The following is a 24,673-nucleotide window of genomic DNA, read 5'->3' as shown; positions in this document are numbered from 1 at the left end:
GACCCATCGTTCCACTAGGAAATTACTTCAAAAGGAACTTTAGAAATAAATACGAGCTTCTGGTAGAAAGTGAGTTATGTTTTAGATTACACCGCAGGGAAGGGCTAGTAAATATTTTTTTGTAAAAAAGTATATAGTAAATATTTTAGGCCTTGTAGAACTCTGTCTCAACTACTCAACTTTGCAATAGTAGCAGAAAATCTGACCATAGAAAATACATAAACAAATGGGCATGGCTTCATTACAACAAAACTTTATTTCATAGAACAAGTGGAAGATCAGATTTGCCAAACCCTGGCCTGGAGAATCAAAAAAAAAAAAAAAAATTTTTTTTAAATCTGTATGGGTCTGACAAGAAAACAGGAAATGAGGTATGCTGTTGTAATCTAAACTGTCTTGCCAAGAAACACTTGTGAGACAGCATGACTTTTGGCAACAAAGTTTTAACTGTGACTCTCCTATTTGTTGGCTTATGATTGTGTACAAGACATTTAACCTTAATAAAGTTCAATTCCCTTATCTGTGAAGTGGAAATAATGCTACTGTCTCACAAGACTAAAAGAAGGCTACATCTATGAAGTATTTTGTACTGTGTGCATACTAAGTGTTATTAAAATTCAATTAAAAACTAATCTCACTTTTGCTTGGAGGTAGGAAAAGGCCATCGACGTAACGCCCTCTGTTGTGATGGAAAGCACAGTTTAGCTTCTGACATCCCATCGGCTGATTTTCCCAATAACAAGGAATCTCACTGCGTTTTTTCTGTAAGAGGAAAAACACACTGTTTTCAAATTTAAAAAAACACTTTTTCTGGACAAAGTTCATATAGAATTGAAAAACCTGTGGCATGAGATGATTCTGAGTAGTAGGAAGCAAGATGCTTAAAGTGACATCCTCTTGCATGACGCAGAGATTAAAGGAGCAGGGTTTGCTATTCTTTCTTTTTTTTTGTCTTTTCTAGGGCCGAACCCAAGGCACATGGAGGTTCCCAGGCTAGGGGTCTAATCAGAGCTGTAGCCACCGGCCCACACCGGTCACAGAAACTCGGGATCCGAGCTACATCTGCAACCTACACCACAACTCACGGCATCGCCGGATCCTTATCCCACTGAGCAAGACCAGGGATCAAACCTGCAACCTGTTTGTTCCTAGTTGGATTCCTTAACCACTGAGCCACGATGGGAACTCCTTTTCTTTCATCTTTGCCCTCATCCATGAACCCCTAAATGCCTACACTTAATTTAGAAAAGCAGGGCAATATAATAGTTAAGATTATAGAATCAAAGATAACAGGGTTTTAATCTCTATCATGCTAATTAGTGGCCATGTGATGTTAGACAAATGATTTAATGCCTCCTGGCCTCACTTCCTCAGCTAAAATGGGAGTAACAATAGCTATTTAATTTGTTTCTTAAGAAAAGTAAATGAAATGCATATGAAGCACTGAGCAAATAGATGAGACTCAGTAAACTGCAGTTATGATTTGAAGCTGAGAGTTCAAGAGTTAAGGAAGAAAATCCTTCCCATTTGTGACTTCTCAAAGGCTTAACACATGATAGTATCTCTGTCCTTCCCAAGCTCTTAAAAAGGGGAACAAGAAAAACAAGAATACCTGCACATCTAGAATGATCTGCTAGATGACAAGATATAATCCAAAAGAAATACATACATTAGTTCTAATTACACATTAGATGTGTTAAAGAATGTTCAAAGCAACACTACTTACAACAGCTCCACAACAGAAACCACCCAAATGTACATGAACACATTTAAAATGGATAAATACACTCTAGTATATTGACGTGATACAATACTATCTAGTAATGAGAAGGAATAAATACCAAAAGTTACAGAGTAATTGTTTCTTTTTTTTTTTTTTTTTTTTTTGCTATTTCTTGGGCTGCTGCCGTGGCATATGAAGGTTCCCAGGCTAGTGGTCGAATCGGAGCTGTAGCCGCCAGCCTACACCAGAGCCACAGCAACGAGGGATCCGAGCCGCGTCTGCAACCTACACCACAGCTCATGGCAACACCGGATCCGTAACCCACTGAGCAAGGGCAGGGACCGAACCCGCAACCTCATGGTTCCTAGTCGGATTCGTTAACCACTGCGCCACGACGGGAACTCCATAATTCTTTTTCTGAAATTTATCTAGTGAATTTCTTATTTGGAAGACAGTCAGCATAGAGAGTAGTTGAGAGACCATAAATCTGCAACTAGAATGGAGTAGTTGTATATAACCCCAGGCATACAAATTACATACTCGGTCTCTTTCTTCTTTGCCCACCCCCATCTCAAACAATTCAGTCCAAAGGCATCAATCAGGTAGGTCTTCATGCTGGGAGAGGGAAGAGCAAGGGGCCCAGAGCAGGGTGTTGGAGGCTGACTGAGATGAGGAAGGTGTCCATATGACAAGGTGGAACTTGCACAGGGTGTCAGGGTTAGCAAGACATTTGTGTACCAGGATGGCCTGGCACAATATTGGAGCCTGAGAAGAATGAGCAAGGCTTTATGCAGTAGGATTCCAACGTAGGGTGAGGAGAGGGGTACTCATAAACAGTCACCATAGAATTCGAATCAAAGACCAAGCAAGGTGAGGAAGGCTGGGTTTTCCTGAGTGGGGACCTGGTGCAGACTTGGAGAATAAGCAGGGTGAGGAAAACAAGCATCTCACATGGGAGGGCTGCCCAACAGAGGACTAAAAACTCAAGGATTTGAAAAAGGAATCCATGGTGGGAGAGACGGGTCCACAGTAGGACACTGGGGTACAAGCAAGGTGAGAAAGAATCCTCACAGAAGAGCAAGCCAGGAGGGCTTCCCTGTATAGTACAGGATGTTGGAATCGAAATGAAGTGAGAAAGGAGGAACAGTCCTGTGGAGGAAAAGTCTTACATGTTATCAGAGCCTGAGAGGAAGAAAGAGGCTGTGACAGATTATTGGTTTACACAAGTAGGGCACTGATCAAATAAGACTAAGGACAACAGGAATCAAGTTTTGGAGAACTGAGTTTCAAGTATGGAAGAAGTCTAGATGAAACCTTGTAGTGTTGATAAATTGGGGGCATCTATGTGAACTCATCTACTATGATTTTCAATACATATTTTCAATACACATTTTCAATACACAAATAAGTAATGATGTAAATATGTATATACATTTATACATTCCACCATTCTGCCCACTGCAGGCATGGGAGCAGTGACACTCCAGGAGCAGCTACACTAGAAGGAACCAAGGCTCTCTGGAAAAATGGCTGATTCCAGGGCCGGAGGAAGGAAAGAACCAGATGAGCCTGGATAATCTTGTTAGGCCAGCAAGTGAAGAGGTGTTAAGAGAATGATGGAAACATCAAAAAGAAACAAAAATCAGCTTTAAGGGTTCTTAGGGGCCAAATGTGAGTCAATCTGAGGATAAAAAATGATAGTAAAGGGATGTAACACATGAAAAAAATAGGAAACCATGAGTTCACATATTTTATATACAGAAAAAACTTGAAAAAAGGTGGGAAAAAACCTTGGAAGTTTGATGAGAAATGGAATGATTACAGGGCTTCCAAGTACCTCTCCATAAAATACTAATTACAAAAAGAAAAAGCTTACACTGAAGCAATCTGGTGTACACCACCTTAGTGAAGTGATCAAAGTTAACGTCACCAGCTATGGGATAATTAAGATTATATGCCACCCAATGGTAAGCAATGAGAAGATCACCTCTGTGAGAGTCCTACCAAAGATATATGACCTGAATTTAGTAATGAGAAAATACCAGATAAACCCAAACTGAGAAACATTCCTCTAACTAACCAAGTGTCAAGGCCAATGAAAAGCAAGGAAAGCCTTAGTGACGGTGCTAGACATAAGGAGACTGAAAAGTTATGACATCTACATGCACCACTTGATCCTGGACACACCCCTACTGCAATAAAGACATCACCAGTACAACGGCAAACGTGAACGGGATCTGAGAATTCAATGAAGGTAATACATAAATCTTAATTCTTTAATTTTGACCGTTGGATCATGATTATGTAAGAGAATGTCTTTCTTGTTTGTAGAAAACAGTCATGAGAAGTATTTGGAAGTGAAAGGGAAGTCAGTTTACCCCTAAATGGCTTAGAAGTCTTATACTGTATTTGCAACATTTCTCTAAGTTTTAGACTGTTTAAAAATAAACAGAGAAGTATAAATACTCCCTAAATATATATATGTAATTTTTACACTGTAGACTACAAACTGCTTTTAAAAAAATGGTACCAATTCACACCATATAACATCTAGATATTAAGTTAGCATTTTAATGACAGAATTTTTACTAGATCATTAAGAAATTTAATTCACCCATTGCATGAAATGTTATTTTCCCCTCTATTTTTTATTGGCCCATCATGACACCAGACTATTTACTGTAACACAAACTGAAAACTTACATCAATCTCCATATGCCGAAACCTGCACACCTGTCGAAAACAGCGCCCTTCTTGCCATAATGTGCAAACGGTTTCATTTCCTAGTGCAGCTTCACAGTGACGGAATGGACAGCTGTCACCCTGTAAACAAAGAGAATAAAACTGGTACCAAACTAGATCCCAGGCAAAATGTTCACTAAGTTTCTTGGCATCTAGACAAACATAAAGGAATAAGGAGGGATAGGCAAAGTAGAAAACTCAGATGGGAGGACAAGAACAATCTGAGGTCAACAAATTTATAATCTCCTAAATCCTATTTCTTCACAACATGAAGACATGAATGACATAAGCAGAGACGGGTTTGAAAAAGACAAGTGGGAGTATTAAGTACTCTTTAAAAATGTATTTTATAGTTACTCTTCAAAACCATTTCATACATCCTGATTTGCATAACTAGGTTTTTTTTGGTTTGCTTTTTAGGGCCACACCTGAGGCATGTGAAGTTCTAGGCTAAGGGTGGAATCAGAGCTAAGGTTGCCAGCCTACGCTTCAGTTATAGCAACATGGGATCCAAGCCATGTCTGTGACCTATACCACAGCTCACTGAGCCACAAAGGGAACTTCCTGATTTGCCCAACTAGCTTTTAATGAAAAATTAGAAAGTAAGTTAAGGAGTTCCCATTGTGGCTTAGTGGTACAAACCCAACTAATATCCATAAGAATGTGGGTTGGAATCCTGACCTTGCTCAGTGGGTTAAGGACCTGACATTGCTGTGGCTGTGGTGCAGGTCAGCAGCTGCAGCTCTGATTCAACCCCTAGCCTGGGAACTTCCATATGCTGCAGGTGTGACCCGAAAGAAAGAAAAAAATAGATGAGAATTTAAGTAGAGTTCTGTGATTCACTATATATTTTTTAATAGTTGATTTATAATGTTCTATCAAATTTTGTTGTACAGCAAAGTGACCCAAGTCATTCATACATACATACATATATATTCCTTTTCTCACATTATCCTCCATCATGCTCCATCACAAGTGACTACAGTTCCCTGTGCTGTTAGCATGATCTCCTTGCTTATCCACTCCAAATGCAATAGTTTGCATCTACTAACCCCAAACTCCCAGTCCATATTTCATACATTAATATCTGAAATAAAACGCTACTGTTGTGCAAACTGCTAATAAAAATCAAAGCTGCTCCAAACTGATAATTTATTTTTCTTTTTATAGCCACACCTGCGGCATATAGAAGTTCCCAGGCTAGAGGTGGAATCAGAGCTGCGGATGCAGGCCTGCACTACAGCCACAGCAACACCAGATCTGAGCTACATCTGCGACCTATGCTGCAACTTGCCAGATCCTTAACCCACTGAGTGAGGCCAGGGATCTAACCCACATCTTCACAGACACTGTAGGGTTAATAATCTGCTGAACCATAACAGGAGGAACTCCAAAACTGACAATTTTAAGCACAGCACCAAGATGATTTAAGAAGAGTTTTCTTTTTTGTTTTTTAGGGCTACACCCGTGGCATATGGAAGTTCCTAGGCTAGGGGTCTAATCGGAACTACAGCTGCTGGCCCACGCCAGAGCCACGGCAATGCAGGATCCAAGCCGCGTCTGTGACCTATACCACAGCTCACGGCAATGCTGGATCCATAACCCACTGAGCAAGGCCAGGGATCGAACTTGCAACCTCATGGTTCCTAGTTGGATTTGTTAACCACTGCGCCACGATGGGAACTCCCGAGAAAAGTTTTTCTCGGGAGTTCCCTTCATGGCTTAGTGGTTAATGAACCGGCCTAGGATGTGAGGATGCAGGTTTGATCCCTGACCTTGCTCAGTGGGTTAAGTGTCTGGCATTGGATCCTGCATTGCTGTGGCTGTGGTACAGGCCAGCAGCTATAGCTCCGATTCAACCCCTAGCCTGGAACTTCCAAGTGTCAAAGGTGTATGCCTAAAAAGCAATTAAAAGAAAAAGAAAAAAAGAAAGAAAAAAGAAAACCTTATCTAATTTTCTTAGGGAGAGCATAGCTAGAACTGATTTAGAGATGCTAATTCTTACTTTGGTACATGTAGAATAGAAAAAAAAATAGCAGTCTTCTCCTTGATTAGGCATGCTGAGTAGCGCAGATCCTTAGATCAGAAGTGGCTTCTTGAAAACAAGCCACTCCTTCTTCAAGGCAAGGACAAGCTCCAAGTCCTCTTGAAATTGGTTTAAATCTTCCAAAAGACAACTCAATCACAGAAATGGTCTTTTAAACGTAATCCTAAAATGAGAAGACAAGAGATTAAAGTGTTTCAGGTAAATCCTTCCAACTTTCTTCTCCAAATCAACCTTGACCAATGAGATCACACTGTTAAAACCAAATTTTAATTAATATGTATTTGCCTATTACAGATTATGAACACTCTGATTATTTTATTCTTATGTGAATGCTGTACATTCTCATCTACAATGTAAGATTTTTGTTAAGAATAGCCATGATTCTTTCTTTTGCATTCTCTATGGTGCTTCAGCATTAATTAGGTAAGCATTGCAAACTCAACAAATGATCTGCATTTTAGATTAAGAATGGGACTATTAGATTAATTGGGTTATTGTACACAAGATATCTGCTAAATTTCTGGGAATTTTAATGGAGAAAGGATAATCTTTTCAATATATGATGCTGGAAGAAGTCCATACCTATATGAGAAAAAAATATATCTGGACAGAGACCTAATAACTTTCACAAAAATTAAAATGGACCATAAATGTGAATCCATAAAACTTCTAGAAATAACACATGAGAAAATCCAAGCAACCGTGGATGTGCCAGTAATTTTTAAGACATAACACCATGAAAGAAAACACTAAGGTGGACTTAACTAAAATTTTCCACTCTGTGAAAGTACCCTTAAAAGAACGAAAAGACAAATTACAGAATGGGAGAAAATCTGTGCGAAGTACATTAGTGATAAAGGACTGGTTTCCAAAATATACAAAGAACACTTGAAACCTAACAATAAGAAAAATAAAACCAATTAAAAAATGGCCGTAAGATCTAAACAGACACCTCACCAAGGGAAATTTAAGTATGACAAACAAGCATATGAGAAGATACTTGTGGCTCAGGGGGTTACGAACCTGACTAGTACCCATGAGGATGCAGGTTCAATCTCTAGCCTCACTCAGTGGGTTAATGATCAGGCACTGCCGTGAGCTATAGTATAGGTCAAAGATGTGGCTCGGATCCTGCATTGCTGTGGTATAGGCCAGCAGCTCTCATTTGACCTCTAGCCCAGGAACTTCCATATGCCATAGGTGTGGTCCTTAAAAAAAAAAAAAAAAAAAAGATACTCAACATCACAGGGAACTGCAAATTCCTTTTAGAATGGCTAAAATCCTAAACTGAATCAAATGCTCACGTGGATATAAAATAGCAGGAAGAAGTCTAGAACACAGACCAAAATGCTACCAGTAGTTACGGCCATGGTAATAGAACTGTATGTGGCTAGCTCTTATTTTGTTTGATGCTGAGAACAGTATTAAATTTTCTAATATAACACAACACAGACTTAATAAAAAATGTAAGTCTTCTCTAACTGACCTGACCATCACTGATTCTCTATAGAATGAAATAAGAGTTGGACTTTTTTTTTTTTTTTCTCTTTTTGCTATTTCTTTGGGCCGCTCCCATGGCATATGGAGGTTCCCAGGCTAGGAGTCGAATCGGAGCTGTAGCCACTGGCCTACGCCAGAGCCACAGCAACGCGGGATCCGAGCCGTGTCTGCAACCTACACCACAGCTCACGGCAACGCCAGATTGTTAACCCACTGAGCAAGGGCAGGGACCGAACCCGCAACCTCACAGTTCCTAGTCAGATTCGTTAACCACTGCACCACGAAGGGAACTCCGAGTTGGACCTTTTTAACAGCACTTCACTGATCCACTACCAGGACTCCTATGACCACAAACACAGGAAATGCATTACGCATCTATGGCACGCCACAGGTAACTTTAAAAATTGCCTCAAATGGGATCAAGTCTACAAGGAACATTCAAATAATTACAATGACACATATGCAATGAGGAAAAGTATTAATCAGGAAAACAAAGGTTTTTTGTTTTTTTTTCTTTTTAGGGCCACTCCCAAGGCATATGGAAGTTCGAAGGCTAGGGGTCAAATTCGAGCTACAGTCCTACACCACAGCCACAGCAACTTGGGATCTGAGCCGTGTCTGCGAACTACACCACAGTTCACAGCAAGGTCAGGGATTGAACCCAAATCCTCATGGATACTAGTCAGATTCTTTTCCACTGCGCCACAATGGGAATGCCCAAGAAAAAGGGTTTTTGTCTTTTATCTTTTTAGGGCTGCTCCCATGGCATGTAGAGGTTCCCAGGCTAGGAGTCTAATCGGAATTACAGCTGCCAGCCTACACTACAGCCACAGCAATGCCAGATCCAAGCTGCGTCTGCGACCTACACCACAGCTCATGCCAACGCCGGATGCTTAACCCACTGAGAGAGGCCAGGGACTGAACCACCACGCAACCTCATGGCTCCTGGTCAGATTTGTTTCTGTTGCGCCGTGACGGGAAAGCCCAAGAAAAAGTTTTATAATAAAGTTTTTTCAAAGGAAAAAAAAAAGGTTTAGCAGTCAATTTCACTCCTGAAATCAACATCCCAAAGAACATACATGAAACTGTTGCTGGTTTCAAGACTTCAACATGCTAATCAAACAACAAAATGGAATTTATGAAATAGCAACAAAATAGGGTACAGATAGTTTCATCAAAAAACCCAAAACTTGTAAACAATTACAAGAAAAAAAATGTCTTGACAATATCTTTTTAATTTTTTATTGATACAAGAAAATCATGCCTTAAATTACAAAAATGTTCGCTTCTTTAGTGAGAAAAAAAATTCATTTCCATACTTACATTAGCTGGTTGCTCTCAACAGGAATGTCTGTGTCTTCACTGAGTTCCAATCTATTACGCCTGTAGGTCGAACCAACACTCAATCCATGAATTAATAATAATGGGGCAGAAAGAATTTTCCTCCTCACATTGCCAAGGAAACCTCTCAGCCACAATTCAAACACAGGATGTGTTTTTAAAACATCTCCCAACTACCGGGAGATTAAGTCCATTCGAATAACCTTTGTCAAACTGGAGACAGCTAGGGTTAGTTATCTCCTCAAAAAAAAAAAAACAAAAACAAAAACAAAACCAAAAAACCAAAAAAAAAAAAAAAAAAAAAAGAGTTCATATAAAGATGAACTTGGGAGTCAAAGGATTATTAAAAAAAAAAAAAATCCATCTTCCACAGCCGAACAATATTAATTTAGGAAGGAAAAAGAAAAAAAGAAAAAGAACACCAAAATTCAATAAGATCCAATCTCTGGTCTTCAAGATTTCTTCACCTATTAAGAAAAAAACAGAAACCTTCCCCCATCTTTATTATCTGTATAATAAAAACGCACTTGTATGTAAAAATATAAGTGTTTTATGTTTAATATACATATATACTAACTGCCTTATACACACACACACACACACACACAAATGTGTAGAAATAAAACATTTGGGTAAGTTTTCCCTTTTAAAATATACTACAAAAGCCTTTAAATTTGGGTTCATTATAAAAATAGTGAATTTATTCTTATACCAAAGTATCATGAAGTATATTAATATGTTACACTAAATTTTGCCCAGCCCACAAACAAAGATGAAGAGAAATCCTTACGTATATATTGACATGTATAATATGGATGTATGTATATCATCACATCATCTTTTATCACCTTCACGGAGTGTTTAACCAAAAAAGATAGAAATGTATAGTTACAGAGTAACTACAGAGTGGTGCAGCAAGCTGTAGAAGGCAGAGCAGTGTTATGGCCATCCTGAACTGGCACTGTCAAGATACAGCAAGCTTCTATCTAAAGGGAGGATTTTTTTCTTCTTTTATAGCAACACCAGGGTCACTGGCATGACATTCGATACCGGCCCTGCAAAGGCTTGCTTATGTAGCCTAGTTCCAAATTCTTTACTAATGATGGCTATAACTAAAGACTTTATAATCATCCATTTACTCCACTTAGTAAAAGGGTAAACTTTTGGAGTTGAAATTTCATTTCACGATGGTACATTTACCATTTAAGAATTTCAAAAAACAAAAAACAAAAACAAAAAACAATTTTGATACATAGAAATGAGCTCTAAATTTTGAAACAGCCCAGTAACAAAGCAATTTTGATTCTCACGTAATAAATACTACATAATTTCTAGGCTAAATCTTGCCAAATACTATCCAAGACAAAACTAAAATCAAAACTTAAAAAAAAGTGGACACCTTTTACTCACACTTAATACTAGTCAATTTTCCAGGAAATTTTTGGGCAGGGAATATCCCCAAATCTAAAATGAAAAAAAGGAAAAATTGGGATCTTACATTAGTAATTCAGTCTGAAACTTTTAATAGACTTTTACTAAAAGTCATTATTTTCTGGCCTCTCAGTCACAGAAACATACTCTCAGAGTGGACAGTGGTAAGATCATTTGAGATCATTTCTCTCATTCTACCAGTGAGGCAATGATTCCTAACACATGAAAATACTGTTTATTTTTAAATAAGAATAGAGGCCAAAATAATCTCATAGTTAAGAATACAACACTATGGATCATTCAAAGACATTTAAGATCACTAAAATTCAGCAAAACATTCCTTGGGAAATGGATACTGGGTTTGTCGGTGTGCTCACAGGGCTTTCATTCCAATTCCCACTTAATCTTTTAAAATTTTGTAAACTTTTTCTCATTTACCCATAAGTTATATAAAAGTACCTATATAATCTTGGTTTTTACACTATTTTATAAAAGTTTAAAAAGGCAATTTAAAGACTAAAAGTAATTTTTTTCCTAAATTTCTTGTTTCCTTTTTATATAAAGCCAATCCTAAACATAAAGGGTAACTATCACACTAAGCTGAAATTGTAAAGTTGACCAGTATGAGGAGGCAATTAGAATTTTCCAAATATGAAAAAAAATCTGTGAACTTTAGTTTTTGCCAAGCTGTAAATATGAATCAGGGTTTTTAAAGAAATAGGAAAATGGTGGTGGGGGAAGCACATAACAGTTTAGTATGCTTTTTCCTCAATTTGTTTCAGAGCAATCAAACTTCCCATGTTAAAAGATATTTTTATTTAAAGCCAATTACTAGTTCAATCTAATAGCCTAAGGCCTTTTAATGCTGCACTATATTTTTTATTTAAAAAATATCTTTCTTTTCTCAATATAAACAAAATTTCAAGTGACAGCTACATTGAGTTACTGTGAAATCTTGTAATATTCACTTTTTCAACACTATAGTACCTCTGAGGAATTTTCAGCCCTTCCTGTGTTTTCAGGTTTCCCCAGATGTGCATGAAGAATTAGTATAACTATATATAAAAATAATAGGAAATAGGATACAGTAACATAGCAAAAGTTGCCCAATTTAAATGGAGAAAGGAAAAAGAAATTAAGACAATATTTCTTTTTCACTGCTTTGAGTAACTTCATTTTCAGGATCCCAGCTCAGAACCAATGCAGAATAATCATAGTTAACATTTTTCAAATTCATTTTCAGAAACATTAGCTGTTCTATATTGTCAAAGTCCAGGTTCATGATCTGCTTTGGATGAAAGTGGCCATTTGCAGTAAAGATACATTCAGATTGCCAACTACACATGGGGCAGCTCAGATACTGAACAGCAACTTGGGTCAAAGCTGGCCATATGCTCACCTTCTTCTGCCAGTAAACCAAAGGGTCATCACCTCCTGAAATCTCTGAATACTTCTCTTTGAAGTATTCATCCACTACTGCCATAGCAGAAGGAAACATGAAGCTTTTGCCTCCAACGGCAACATTATCTGCAGCTGAACTATCAATAGACCCCGAACTGGAGGTGCTTTCTCTTATAGATGAGGTAAATGAATCAGCTCCTACTATAGCTGAGGGACCAGAAGCTTCTGAAGTTGCAACATGGCAGACCTCTGGTGAAGATTCCATATAATTACAAACTTCTTCTGCAAGCATCTGCTTATAAGTTTCTAAATCAGCACCTTGAGGGTTAAAGTCTTCCAAACTGTTTTTAAAACAAGGATCTAACAAAGCAGCCAGGATACAAGGCTTAGATTTGAGCATGGCACTTAGTAGAGTGTCAGTTTCCAGTTTCAGAGATAAACTGTCTACCAGATTGAGGGCCTGAGTAATACCTCTAACTTGAAAATCCTCTCTGAGTTTCTGCAGGGAAAGGAGTAGATGATGGATTAGGGGTAGCACCTGATTCAACCCTGTGGTCTTCACACTCACTTTCCGGGTGACCTCCTCAAATGGTTTAAGAATATCACAAACATATGTCATTAGAGTCCACTGAAGGGAGGTGAGCACGACTCCACTGGCTCTACCAAGACTATGATGAACTGAGTAACAATGTTCCAACAGCCATTTTAACATATAAAAGGTAGAAATCCAATGGCCAGCTTCATCCTGCTTCAAATTTTTCCATGGTAGTCGGTGATCATTTTGGAACTCTTGCAGTATCTGACGGGCCTTGACTGAATGACTAAAGTGATGACATGTTTTCCGAGCAGCCACTAACATGTTCTCAATGCTTTTGTGTTCACAGAAAAAGTCTTGAATAACTATATTTAAACAATGCAGTAAGCATGGCACATGGGTAAAACCACCGTCTTTGATTGCATGTACTACATTAGAAGAATTGTCAGAAACAATGAAACTAGGGATGAGGAAATTAGGAGAAAGCCACAGACCAATCTGGTCATTTAATTCTTGTAAAATGTTGGTTATCAAACAGTCTTTGGCCAAACCTGTTACACAAAGAACTGCCCACTTTCTAAAATTGGGGATCCTGTCACTATTTGAAGAAGATGGCGTTTCCAAAGAGACCCAGTGTACAGTCACAGTGAAATAGTCAGTGGATGGGTCATGGGTCCATATGTCCACAGTCAAGTGAATCTTTTGGCTTTGAACATTCTCCAAAGTCAAGAAAATTTTTTCTCTAACCCAATCATATAATTGAGGGACAGCCTTAGTGAAAAAGTAAGTTTCAGATGGTAACCTATAGTCAGGGGCCACAATCTGCATGAATCTCTGAAAGGCTGGGGTTGAGAAGTAGTTGTAAGGATGCATATCTTCCACAATCATCTGAATTATTGCTTGACTTATTTGACTTGAGGTTGAATTTTCACAGTATGTTGCTTCTCGTTCCTGTGCATGCATAAGAGTGTCCTGCTCTGCATCAGGAATGGGACTCTCAGATCTTCTATTTTCAACCTCTAATACAGGAGGTTCATCTGAATCAGAGTCAGTAAGGTCCTCAGCTGTTACACTTTGGCTGCCTGCAGACTTTTCTCCATGCAAAGTATTGCTCAAGAGATCATTTCCCTCAGTCTCAGCCTCATCTAATCCATTTCCAACTGCACCACTGTCCTTGTTGGCAACAGCCCAATGGATGGGATGTGTGGCTTGCAGGTGTCGTTGAAGTGTTGAGGTTCCTAAGTGAGAACCTGGCCTACCCCTGCTCACACTTCTTTTACATATATTACACACAGCTCTTGAGATGTGCTGAGGATCTGTGTAGAAAAAATTCCAAACTGCAGATGTCTTGGCTCTTGTTCCAGGAATTAAGGCATGCTTGACTATGTTACTTTTGATGAGAAATCTTCCTCTTTCTGCCCTCAAGGCATCAGATACTGATTTATCACGCTTCTTACCCATTCCACTATCATCTAATGGATCAGTAGAGAGATATTCAAAGCTTCCATTGCTTCCAGCAGAAGAGGGAGATAAAGGTACATCCAAAGTAAAATCCTCCTCCCCACTAGTAACTCCAAATTTGTTGGCCCTAGTCCAGTGAGGTGAGTGCCTTGCCTGTAGATGTCGTTGGAGAGTAGATGTCCCAAGATGGCTACCTGGTTTACCCCTGCTAACACTTTTTTCACAGAGGTTACAAATTGCCCGCCAGGTATACTGGGGGTCAACATGAAAGAAGTGCCACACAATGGAAGTCTTTGCTCTAGTACTAGGTAAATAGATCTGTTTTTCTATATTACTCTCAAAAAGACTTTCTTCATCATGCTCAGGGGCATCAGACGCTAACAAAGCAGTAGTGCTTGCAACAGGCCTCCCAGATCCCAAATCCTTACTAAACTTTTTTGCAAGGATCAGTTTCTTTCGTCGCCTTTTCCCCTTAATTCGCAAACCCTTCTTTCTTTTCTTTTTGGCAGGCAATTTTGCCTCTTTATCCACTCCTTCTGCCACCATCTTTCCCTCTACCACATCTTCTTCATCTGTATTAGAATTAATAGGAACACAGCCCAGAATCCCAGCACCACTAAAAGTGCTACATCTTCTGCCAGGAGAGAGTGAGGACACTGGTACACTTAAGGTACATATACTCATTCTTTTTATGTCTCCAAAATTCGTAGCAGAATCTGTTAGTGGGTTTATTCCTCAAACAGATATACAGCTGTTCCTCTCTACTTGCATTACCTTTTCTCCAGTTTCTATGGGGAGTCAAATTCCCACTGGACCAATGACTTCCATGCCAGGTTATTTTTGGAGGAAAAGTGACAGCAATGGAGCTCATTCCCAAACTCTTTTACAGAGGGCTTTAAGATCCCTTCCAACTTTCTGAGTTCTGAATTCAAATAGTCCAATCTCCTCATGTTACAGAAAAGAAAACTGAGGTCTACTTTTCCAGCGTCAGAGTTAGTAGCAGCTAAAAACCAAGTCTTCCAAATCTATGGTCCATATTCTTTATGATTCATCAAGAACTGTATCTGCTTGAAATGTTTTAGCTTTTAAAATACGTATCTTTTATGTTGCCTCACGACAGCAACATCAAATCCCCTTAATTCTGGAATTATTTTCAGTAAATTTCATTTAAACAAAAACATAGTGCATCATTTAATATCCATTATTTAAGACTGTGATTTGCCAATACAACCCCAAAAGTCAATTCTGGAAAGCTAAATCAGACTCCACATACTGGTCATTAACAGCAAATGCCTGTTGACCCTTTCAGCTCTAGCTAAAAGTAACACAATTTTTTAAAAATGTAGGTAGCTTTTAAAAAAAAAAATGCTTTGAGAGTAAAATTTTAAAGTAAGATTACAAACTGAATTTCTAATTTACTATCTGTATCAAGAGTTAATCCATACTTGGTTTTCAGACATTTTTAGACCGGAGAAGCCTTACAGCCTGCAAATGAGTAACTCCTAAGTTGGACTCTATATGAGCAGCAGAAAATGAAATATGAGTTTTAAATCAGTGTCATGCCTTCTTGGTTGATCCCTCCCCTTCCCCCAATACCTACATACAATTACCCTAAAAAGCATCGCTATCACTAGTTCAGCCTCCTTCTCAAGGTCCAGAACCAAGGCCTGGAAGATGTCAACAATATGGGCCTTCCCCATAGGAATCCGCACCGATTATGGGAGTTTAGGGGGCGTTCTTCATTACGGTTTCATCAATCCTACAAGGAGAACGGAAGTGTCCCTGTTGCTCTTGACTCCGATGCTGAGGGCTGGGGGTGGGAGTGTAATTAAGGTAGGAAAGGGGTGTAGGATACCGGAATAAGATCGGTGGCTTTCTGTATGTGGAGTTTGAGAAAATCTCCCAAGTAGTGGGACCCTGGAGAGGAATGAGAGTAGGTAAAATCAGCTCCTGGCATTCAATTTGATTTAGGCAGTGGGGTTCGCTAAAACTAAGGAAACTGCTGCCCCAGAGAAAGCAACGTAGTTGTCAGTTCTCCTCCGGGAGTAGGGGAACAAGTCGGTTTCCCGGGGCTGCTCCCGGCTCCTACAGTTTCGCCAACACCGGATGTGGGGGAAGGGAGGAAGACTGGTTGGGAAAAGGAGCAGGCCCCGTGGGGGTGGGGTGAAGGAGGGTGGGGGTAGATGGGCCTGGGAGCTGGAGCCTGGGGCTCCCAGGCCGCCCTGGCGACGGCAGCGGCCCGGAGGTGGGGGAGCCGGTCTTTACCACCGGGCCGAAGGACCCGCTCTGACTTCCCGGGCTAGGCCGCGACCCAGGGGCGAGGGGAGGCCGCGGCCACTCCCCTCGCCCTCTCCCCCACCTCCCCGGCCCCGAGCCACCCGGGAAGCAAAAAAACGGGTCTAGTTACCGGAGAACAGAAACTTTACCGAACCGACGACACTATCCACGACTCCCGCTGCTGCCACGTCTTTCTTCTTTCTTAGCCGCTGCCGTCCGCCGTCCTCTCAGCAGCAACACCAGCAGAAATCCAAGACTGCCAGAGTCAAAGATGGCGCCTGGCTACAGGTTCAGTTCTAAGATCCGGCCAGTAAAAGTGCCAGCACGACGCAAAGCGCAAGGATTCTGGGAGATGTAGTTTTCCTCTATGAGGCGATGCTTAAGATGGCTTCCTCGGGTGACAGGGTCACGTGAGAGGGGAGGTGCTAAACCGTGGAGGCCCTGCCTTTCCAAGGAATGCGCTTTAGAAGGTCACGGGTTTCTTGAAACTGTCTTTGATTTTTTTTTAAAAATTGTGTAATGAAATTGACGTAATAAGCGGGGAAGCGCGAGAATTGTGTCCACGAGACTGTAAGCGTTCAGTTTATTCTTACCAGAAAGTTGAATTTAAATAAGTTGATTATGAATAATGAGTAAATTGTTCAAATCCTGTATAAATCTGATTTAGAAATAAACTGTTTTTCCCATGCGATGTTGAAAGATTTGTGCATTTATTATTTTTAAAATTTTATTGAACAGTTATTTTTATTTGAAGTAGTGAATGGGTTTCAGTTTTTTTTTTCCCCTTAAAACAAATTTTCGTATTAGAAAAATAATTCGTGGTCATTTAAAAAGTTCATGAGGGTTGAGACATGAAAAGGAAAAACATTAGTCGCCTACCCACTTCATTATTAATATTAGCCTGTATTTTCCATTTAAATATCTTTACTTTTTTCCTCCTATTATAAAATACATGTAAGTGGGTTCTTAAAATTTAAGTAGAGTACAAAATTTGTCTCCATAAATCTCATTCCTGAGAAATAACCTATCATTAATTTAGCATGTATTCTTTATAACTTTTTAATATGCAAATACACTTAAATATATATAGTGTACCCTGGCATATAGGCTCAACAGAACTTACTTGGGTGGCAGCATTTTACTGAACTTGGATAAAGGATGTAGTTCTGCTGTTAAGAAAGGATACACTTAATGGGAAAGCACATAGGACTCCAGGCACCTTTTACTTCCTCTTGGGTTTGTTTTGCCAACTACCAGCTTCGTGAGGGAGTCACAGCCAGTCCAGGACTGGGTAAGTATCAGGTCAGAGAGGTGTTGAGTCTCTTGGCACTTGAGCTTTTATCTCCCTTCAAAGTGAGAAGCCACAACACTAGAATCCTAGCCCCAATCATCCCTGCCTTACATGACAATACTCTGTGATTGCCATGTCAACCAGCCCTAACAAGCAGGTTCCTGGTAACCAATTTCCATCTGTGCCACAACACCTAAGGTTTTTCAGTTTAATAGAAGCCTTTCCAAATTGCTGACGGGTTCTCCAGACTAGGGCTTGCAGGATGCATCTGCTTGGTCTACTATATAAAGTGTAAAAAGAGGGAGTTCCTGTTGTGTCTCAGCAGTAACGAATCCGACTAGTATCCATGAAGATGTGGGTTCAATGCCTGGCCACAGTCAGTGGGTTAAAGATCTGGTGTTGTCATGAGCTGCAGTGTAGGCTGCAGTCGAGGCTCGGATCTGGTGTTGCTGTGGCCAGCAGCTACAGTTCCAATTCAACCCCTAGCCTGGGAACTTCCATATGCCACAGGTGTGGCCCTAAAAGAAAAATGTTTTAAAAGACCGCATTAGGTCCCCAAATGGCATCTGCTTATGTTTATCACCACCAAGACCTAATACCTAAACTAACTGCAGTTTCAGCTTCTCCCAGAGTGAAATTTCTTAACAGCACTAGTGAGGCAATCTGCCTGATCAGATTCCCCCCATCTTTCTACCTTTCTCCAAATAATAATCCATTCTTTTTTTTTTTTTTTTTTTTGGTTTAACCATGGCGTGTGGAAATTTGCCTTCACTGGCCAGGGATTGAACCCGAGCCACAGCAGTGATAATGCTGAGTCTTTATCCTCTAGGCCACCAGGGAACTCCAAATAATCCACTCCTTTAACTTCCTTATTCCATCCTCTTTCTGCCTATAAAAACCTGTTTTGTACAACTCCTCAGAGTATCCTTATATTTGTTATATGGGACGGGTGCTGCCTGATTCATGAATCATTGATTAAAACCCATTTCATCTTTAAAATTACTCAGTCGAATTTTTCTTTTTCTTTTTAGGGCTGCACCTGCAGCATATGGAAGTTCCCAGGCCAGGGGTCAGATCAAAGCTGCAGCTGCTGGCCACAGCCACAGCAATGAAGACCCCAGCTGTGTCTGTGACCTACACCACAGCTCACAGCAATGCTGGATCCTTAACCTTCTAAGCAACATCAGGAATCAAACCTGCATTCTCATGGATACTAGTCAGATTCATAACCTGCTGAGCTGCAACAGGAACTCCCAAATTTTGTCCTTTAACAATCATATATTTCATCAAATCTAAGGTATCGTCGACTGTAACATGCATCTTATTTTAGAGACCTCTAAGAGTAAAAAATGGCCAGTTAAACTGACAGGGCATTAATTAGAGACGTTAAAATTTGATAGAAGAGTTCCTGTTGCGGCTCCCTGGTTTAAGAACACAGCATAGTCTCTGTGAGTATGAGGATTGGATCCCTGGCCTTGTTCAGTGGGTTAAGGATCTGGCATCGCTGCAAGCTGCAGCATAGGTGGCTGTGGCATAGGCGGGCAGCTGCAGCTCCAATCTGACCTCTAGCCTGGGAACTTCCATATGCCCAGGGTGTGGTGGTAAAAAGAAAAAAAAGATTTTTTTTTTTGATAGGATGTGCATCTTAGAATGCATGAAATACTGTAATTTTTTATAATGATTTTTATTTTTTCCATTATAGCTGATTTACAGTGTTCTGTCAATTTTCTACTGTACAGCAAGGTGACCCAGTTACACATACATGTATACATTCTTTTTTCTCACATTATAATGCTCCGTCATAAGTGACTAGATATAGTTCCCAGTGCTATAGAGCAGGATCTCATTGCTTATCCATTCCAAAGGCAATTGTTTGCATATATTAACACCAAATTCCCAGTCCATCCCACTCCCTCCCCCTCCCCCTTGGCAACCACATGTCTATTCTTTATGTCCATGATTTTCTTTTCTGTGGAAAGGTTCATTTGTGCCATATATTAGATTCTAGATATGATGATATCAAATGGTATTCATCTTTCTCTTTCTGACTTACTTCACTTAGCACATGAGAGTCTCCAGTTCCATCCATTTTGCTGCAAATGACATTATTTTGTTCTTTTTTATGGCCGAGTAGTATTCCATTGTGGATATATACCACATCTTCTTAATCCAATCATCTGTGGATAGACATTTAAGTTGTTTTCATGTCTTGGCTATTGTGAATAGCGCTACAATGAACATGAGGGTGCATGTGTCTTTTTTAAGGAAAGTTTTTTCCGGATATAAGCCTAAGAGTGGGATTGCTGGGTCATATGGTAGTTCTATGTTTAGTTTTCTGAGGTACCTCCATACTGTTTTCCATAGTGCTTGTACCAATTTACATTCCCACCAACAGTGCAGCAGGGTTCCCTTTTCTCCACAACCTCTCCAGCATTTGTTATTTACGGACTTATTGATGATGGCCATTCTGACTGGTGTGAGGTGGTACCTCATAGTAGTTTGGATTTGCATTTCTCTAATAATCAGTGATGTGAGCATTTTTTTCATGTGCTTATTGGCCATCTGAAAATACTATAATTTTAGGATAAGAACGTGCTAAAACTATGCACATTGTTTTGCAACTTCCTTTTTTTCTCCACTTTATAATGTGTCTTGAATTTTTTTTTTTTTTTTTTTTTTTTTGGTCTTTTTAGGGCTGCACCTGCAGCAGCATATGGAAGTTCCCAGACTAGGGATCAAATTGGAGCTGTAGCTGCTGTCATATGCCAGAGCCCACAGCAATGTGAGATCTGAGCCTCATCTGCGACCTACACCACAGTTCAAGGCAACACCAGATCCCTAACCCACTGATCAAGGCCAGGATCGAACCTGAGTCCTCATGGATACTAGTTGGATTAATTTACTGATGAGCCTCAACGGGAACTCCTTGGCTATCTTTTAATGGTTATCAGTGCTTAGAGGCCTATCCTTTTTTTTTTTTTTTTTTTTCAGAGCCATACCTGTGGCATATGGAAGTTCCCAGATCAGGTTAGGGATTGAATCAGAGCTATAGCTGCTGGCCTACACCACAGGCACAGCAAGGCCAGATCCAAGCCACATCTCTGACCTACACCACAGCTCAGGTCAATGCTAGATCCTCAATCCACTGAGTGAAGCCAGGGATCGAAACCACATCCTCATGGATACTAGTCAGGTTCTTAACATGCTGACCCACAATAGGAACTCCTACCCTATTCTTTTTAATAGCTCTCATACCACCATAAGGCTGTTTTGCAGTCAACTTCATCAGTTCTTTTTTCTTTCTTTTTTGGTGGAAATAATCATGTTTCAGTCTCCATTAGTCTCTCCCAAGGGAGAAAAGAAAAATAATGGAAGAGTTCCCATTGTGGCCCAACTAGTATCCATGAAAATGCAGGTTTGATCCCTGGCCTGGTTAAGGATATGGCATTGCCATGAGCTGCAGTTGTATGATCCCGAGGTGCTGTGGCCATGGCATAGGCTGGCAGCTGCGGCTCTGATTCAACCCCAAGCCTGGAAGCTTCCATATGCCATGGTATGGCCCTTAAAGGGGGGGGGGCAGGAAGAAAAATAATGGAGTAATAGGGGCATTGAAGAGGGCAGAAGTTAAAAGCCTGGGGCTATTAAAAAGAGGGAGAACTGGATTTCCAAGGTGGCTCAGCAGGTTATGGATCTGGCATTGTCACTGCTTCAGCTCAAGTTGCTGCTGTGTGTAGGTACCATCCCTGGCCTGGAATCTCTGCATGCCATGGGCATAGCAAAGAAAAAGAAAAAAAAAGAGGGAGAACCAATCAGGCAATCTCCATATGGGTCATGTGAGAGACCACAAAAGGATTCCCTACTCCCATACAAACAGAATTCTCAAGGGTGGATGTAGACTTGCCCCTTGTATGTTATCAGGGGATAAATTATCTAGACCAAGGGCGCAATACCAGATTTTCCCTACTCACACCCCACCTTGATTCTAAATGAGTTTCGAACAATCTTTAGACCTCTTCAGTAAATAATTGGCAAAACATTTTGTGATATCCAATGTGAGAACAAAAGTTTTGCAGAGCCCTCTAGAAAAAGAAGGCAAAATTATTGAGACAAAATTAGATTAAGAAGTGAATATCTATGTAGACTACAAAAGGAAATCACCATAAATTACACATTAAACAAAAAAACAACAGCCTTGTACCATAATACATTACAAACTCCAAAAAAGTCATAATTTTAACCAATAAACTCTATAATCCTCTAATATAGATTTTTCTATATATATTTAGCTGCGTACTCTTTAATTGCTCTTCATATGCCAATTTCATTTTGTTGTTGTTGTTGTTGTTGTTGTTGTTGTTGCTATTTCTTGGGCCGCTCCCGCGGCATATGGAGGTTCCCAGGCTAGGGGTTGAATTGGAGCTGTAGCCACCGGCCTACGCCAGAGCCACAGCAACGCGGGATCCGAGCCGCGTCTGCAACCTACACCACAGCTCACGGCAACGCCGGATCGTTAACCCACTGAGCAAGGGCAGGGATCGAACCCGCAACCTCATGGTTCCTAGTCGGATTCGTTAACCACTGCACCACGATGGGAACTCCCCAATTTCATTTTTTAAATTTTTTAGTTTTGTTTGAGGGCAGCAGAAATTTTATTCCAAGATCTATTGAAAATCAAGTTAACAGTTCCCCAATAGATAAGCATTGGTGCTCTCCAATGCATTAACCTTCCTCTTTTTTTTTTTTTTTTTTTTTGGTCTTTTTAGGGCTGAACCTGCTGTATATAGAAGTTCCCAGGCTAGGGATCAAATCAGAGCTATAGCCGCTGGCCGACCCCACAGTCATGGCAACACCAAATCTGAGCCACATTTGTGACCGCACACCACAGCTCATGTCAATGCCAGATCCTTGACCCACTGAGCAAGGCCAGGGACCGAACCTGTGTCCTCATGGTATCTAGTCAGATTCCTTTCTGCTGAGCCATCATGGGAACTCCTGCATTAACATTCTTACGTGAAAAATGTGGGGATATTGTTCTTCATCATAATGGTATGACAATTTTGTATTTTCTATAAAGAGATCAAGTCTTTCCCCTGCCACTTTTACTAAAAATTTTTTATTAATAAGTTTAGAAAAATCTCTTATTTCACAACTTATTGGTAAAATTGGCAAAAATTATAGGATTGTTGTCAAATTTAAGGAAACTTCTATCATTTCTTATGTATATAGACACTAAGACTTTGTAGAATTAATATTGAATTGTTTAATATAATTTTGACCAAGAGAGAACAATGTGCTAGATATCTACTGTTACATAATAAATTTTCTTTAAGTTTACTGGTTTAAACAACAAATATCTATTACCCCACAGTTTCTGTGAGTTAGGAATTCAAGAGCAGTTTAGCTGGGTGGTTCTGGCTCGGGTTCTCTCAAAAGGTTGTAACCAAGTTATTGGCCATAAAGTCATCTGATGGCTTGACTGGGGCTAAAGGATCCACTTCCAAGCTTACTCATATAACTATGAACAGGAGACCTGTTTCTTACCATGTGGATCTTTCCACAGGGCTGCTCAGGATATGGGCCACTGACTTCCTTCCTCCAGAGGGAGAGAAAAGAAGGCGAGAAAGAGGGACACTGAGACAGAAAGTATAAGCTGCAATGGGTTTCATGATCTTGCCTTGGAAGAGACATACCCCCCTCCCCTTTTGTATTCTATTGACCACACAGACCAACACTGACATAATGGGGGAGAGGGGCCAACTAAACTAAGGCGTGAATAACAGGAGGCAGAGATCACTGGGGTCTATCTTGGATGCTTACTATCATATCAGGTGTTAGTAATAATTGAGTCCTCTTTATTTTTACTTTTTTTTTTTTTTTTTTTTTGTCTTTTTCTCTTTCGAGGGCCATACCTGTGGCATATGGAAGTTCCCAGGCTAGGGGTCCAATCGGAGCTATAGCTGCCAGCCTACGCCAGAGCCACAGCAACACCAGATCTGAGCCTTGCCTGCGACCTACACCACAGCTCACGGCAATGCTGGATCTTTAACCTACTGAGCAAGGCAAGGGATTGAACCCGCAACCTCATGGTTCCTCGTCGGATTCATTTCCGCTGCGCCACGATGGGAACTCCGATTGAGTCCTCCATTTAAAATTTTACATATGTGATGATTGGAAGATTTTTCCGCAGATTCTCTTCTGGTTCCATAAATTTCAAATCCTGTCTCTCCTCCACAACTACATGAAACATATCAAGATTCAACCTCTGGTCCTTCAACTCTGGGTAATATGCCAAATGAGTCATTTTTTGAGACCATATTATTTGGTCATAATACCAAATAGCAGGAAATAGGGATATTCTTTTTTTTTTTTTTCTTTTGTCTTTTGTCTTTCTAGGGCCGCACCCATGGCACATGGAAGTTCCCAGGCTAGGGGTCCATTCGTACTGTAGCTGCCAGTCTATGCCAAAGCCACAAGCCATAACAATGCCACATCCTAGCTGTGTCTGCAACCTACTCCATAGCTCATGGCAATGCCGGATCCTTAACCCACTGATCAAGGCCAGGGATCCAACCTGCATCCTCACAGATGCTAGTCAGATTTGTTAACCTCTGAGCCATGATGGGAACTCCAATAGGGATATTCTTTTTTCTTGTTTGTTTGTCTTTTTTTTAGGGCCACACCCGAGGCACAGGGATTGAATGGAAGCTATAGCTGCCGGCCTACACCACAGCCACAGCAACATGGGATCCGAGCCACATCTGTGACCTACACCACAGCTCATGGCAACGCCAGATCCTTAACCCACTTAGCGAGACCAGGGATCGAACCCACAACCTGAAGTTTCCTAGTCGGATTTGTTTCTGTTGCGCCATGATGGGAACTCCTAGAAATTCAGATTTAGAAGTAAAAATTTATGATTGTAAA

At 40.3% G+C, this 24,673-nt stretch overlaps 3 protein-coding genes across 37 annotated transcripts in view; all 3 read right to left on the bottom strand.

The window, feature by feature from the left end:
• The window catches only part of ZC3H11A (zinc finger CCCH-type containing 11A), a 35,797-nt gene extending 19,055 nt beyond the window's left edge, over positions 1–16,742 (bottom strand). The window contains exons 1-8 of one of the 35 annotated variants that reach the window (XM_084976821.1): positions 16,589–16,742; positions 16,037–16,098; positions 15,894–15,940; positions 10,753–10,817; positions 9,336–9,395; positions 6,471–6,675; positions 4,427–4,546; positions 639–762 (exon numbers count right to left, since the gene is read on the bottom strand). In XM_084976821.1, the coding sequence (XP_084832947.1) occupies positions 639–762; positions 4,427–4,546; positions 6,471–6,524 (298 nt within the window). In that variant the 5' untranslated portion in view covers positions 6,525–6,675; positions 9,336–9,395; positions 10,753–10,817; ... (1 more) ...; positions 16,037–16,098; positions 16,589–16,742. Of the gene's footprint in view, positions 1–638; positions 763–4,426; positions 4,547–6,470; positions 6,676–9,335; positions 10,818–15,893; positions 16,099–16,588 lie in introns of all 35 variants that reach the window. The other 34 variants (XM_021063207.2, XM_084976828.1, XM_084976829.1 and 31 more) reach the window with 34 other exon arrangements.
• On the bottom strand, positions 10,027–10,302 carry LOC146399961 (uncharacterized). The gene has a single exon (XM_084976853.1). The coding sequence runs from the start codon at positions 10,300–10,302 to the stop codon at positions 10,204–10,206; it is 99 nt and encodes a 32-aa protein (XP_084832979.1). The 3' UTR covers positions 10,027–10,203.
• Positions 11,314–14,865, bottom strand: ZBED6 (zinc finger BED-type containing 6). The gene has a single exon (NM_001394675.1). It carries the CDS (start codon positions 14,863–14,865, stop codon positions 11,920–11,922), a length of 2,946 nt encoding a protein of 981 aa, NP_001381604.1. The 3' UTR covers positions 11,314–11,919.
• Positions 16,743–24,673: the final 7,931 nt, after the last annotated feature.

Source organism: Sus scrofa, chromosome 9 (assembly GCF_054392235.1).
Source record: "Sus scrofa isolate SSC_HxYL_T2T_F1_AM1 chromosome 9, Sscrofa_HxYL_maternal_Yorkshire_Landrace_v2.0, whole genome shotgun sequence".
Lineage (NCBI taxonomy): Eukaryota > Metazoa > Chordata > Mammalia > Artiodactyla > Suidae > Sus > Sus scrofa.
The sequence above is the reverse complement of the archived record's forward strand: the minus strand, read 5'-3'. Positions and strand labels throughout refer to the sequence as shown.

What these genes read in the sequence shown, in the direction of transcription:
- ZBED6 (NM_001394675.1), bottom strand. Translation starts at nt 14,865, where the DNA reads ATGAGTATATGTACCTTAAGTGTACCAGTGTCCTCACTCTCTCCTGGC.
- LOC146399961 (XM_084976853.1), bottom strand. Translation starts at nt 10,302, where the DNA reads ATGGCCATAACACTGCTCTGCCTTCTACAGCTTGCTGCACCACTCTGT.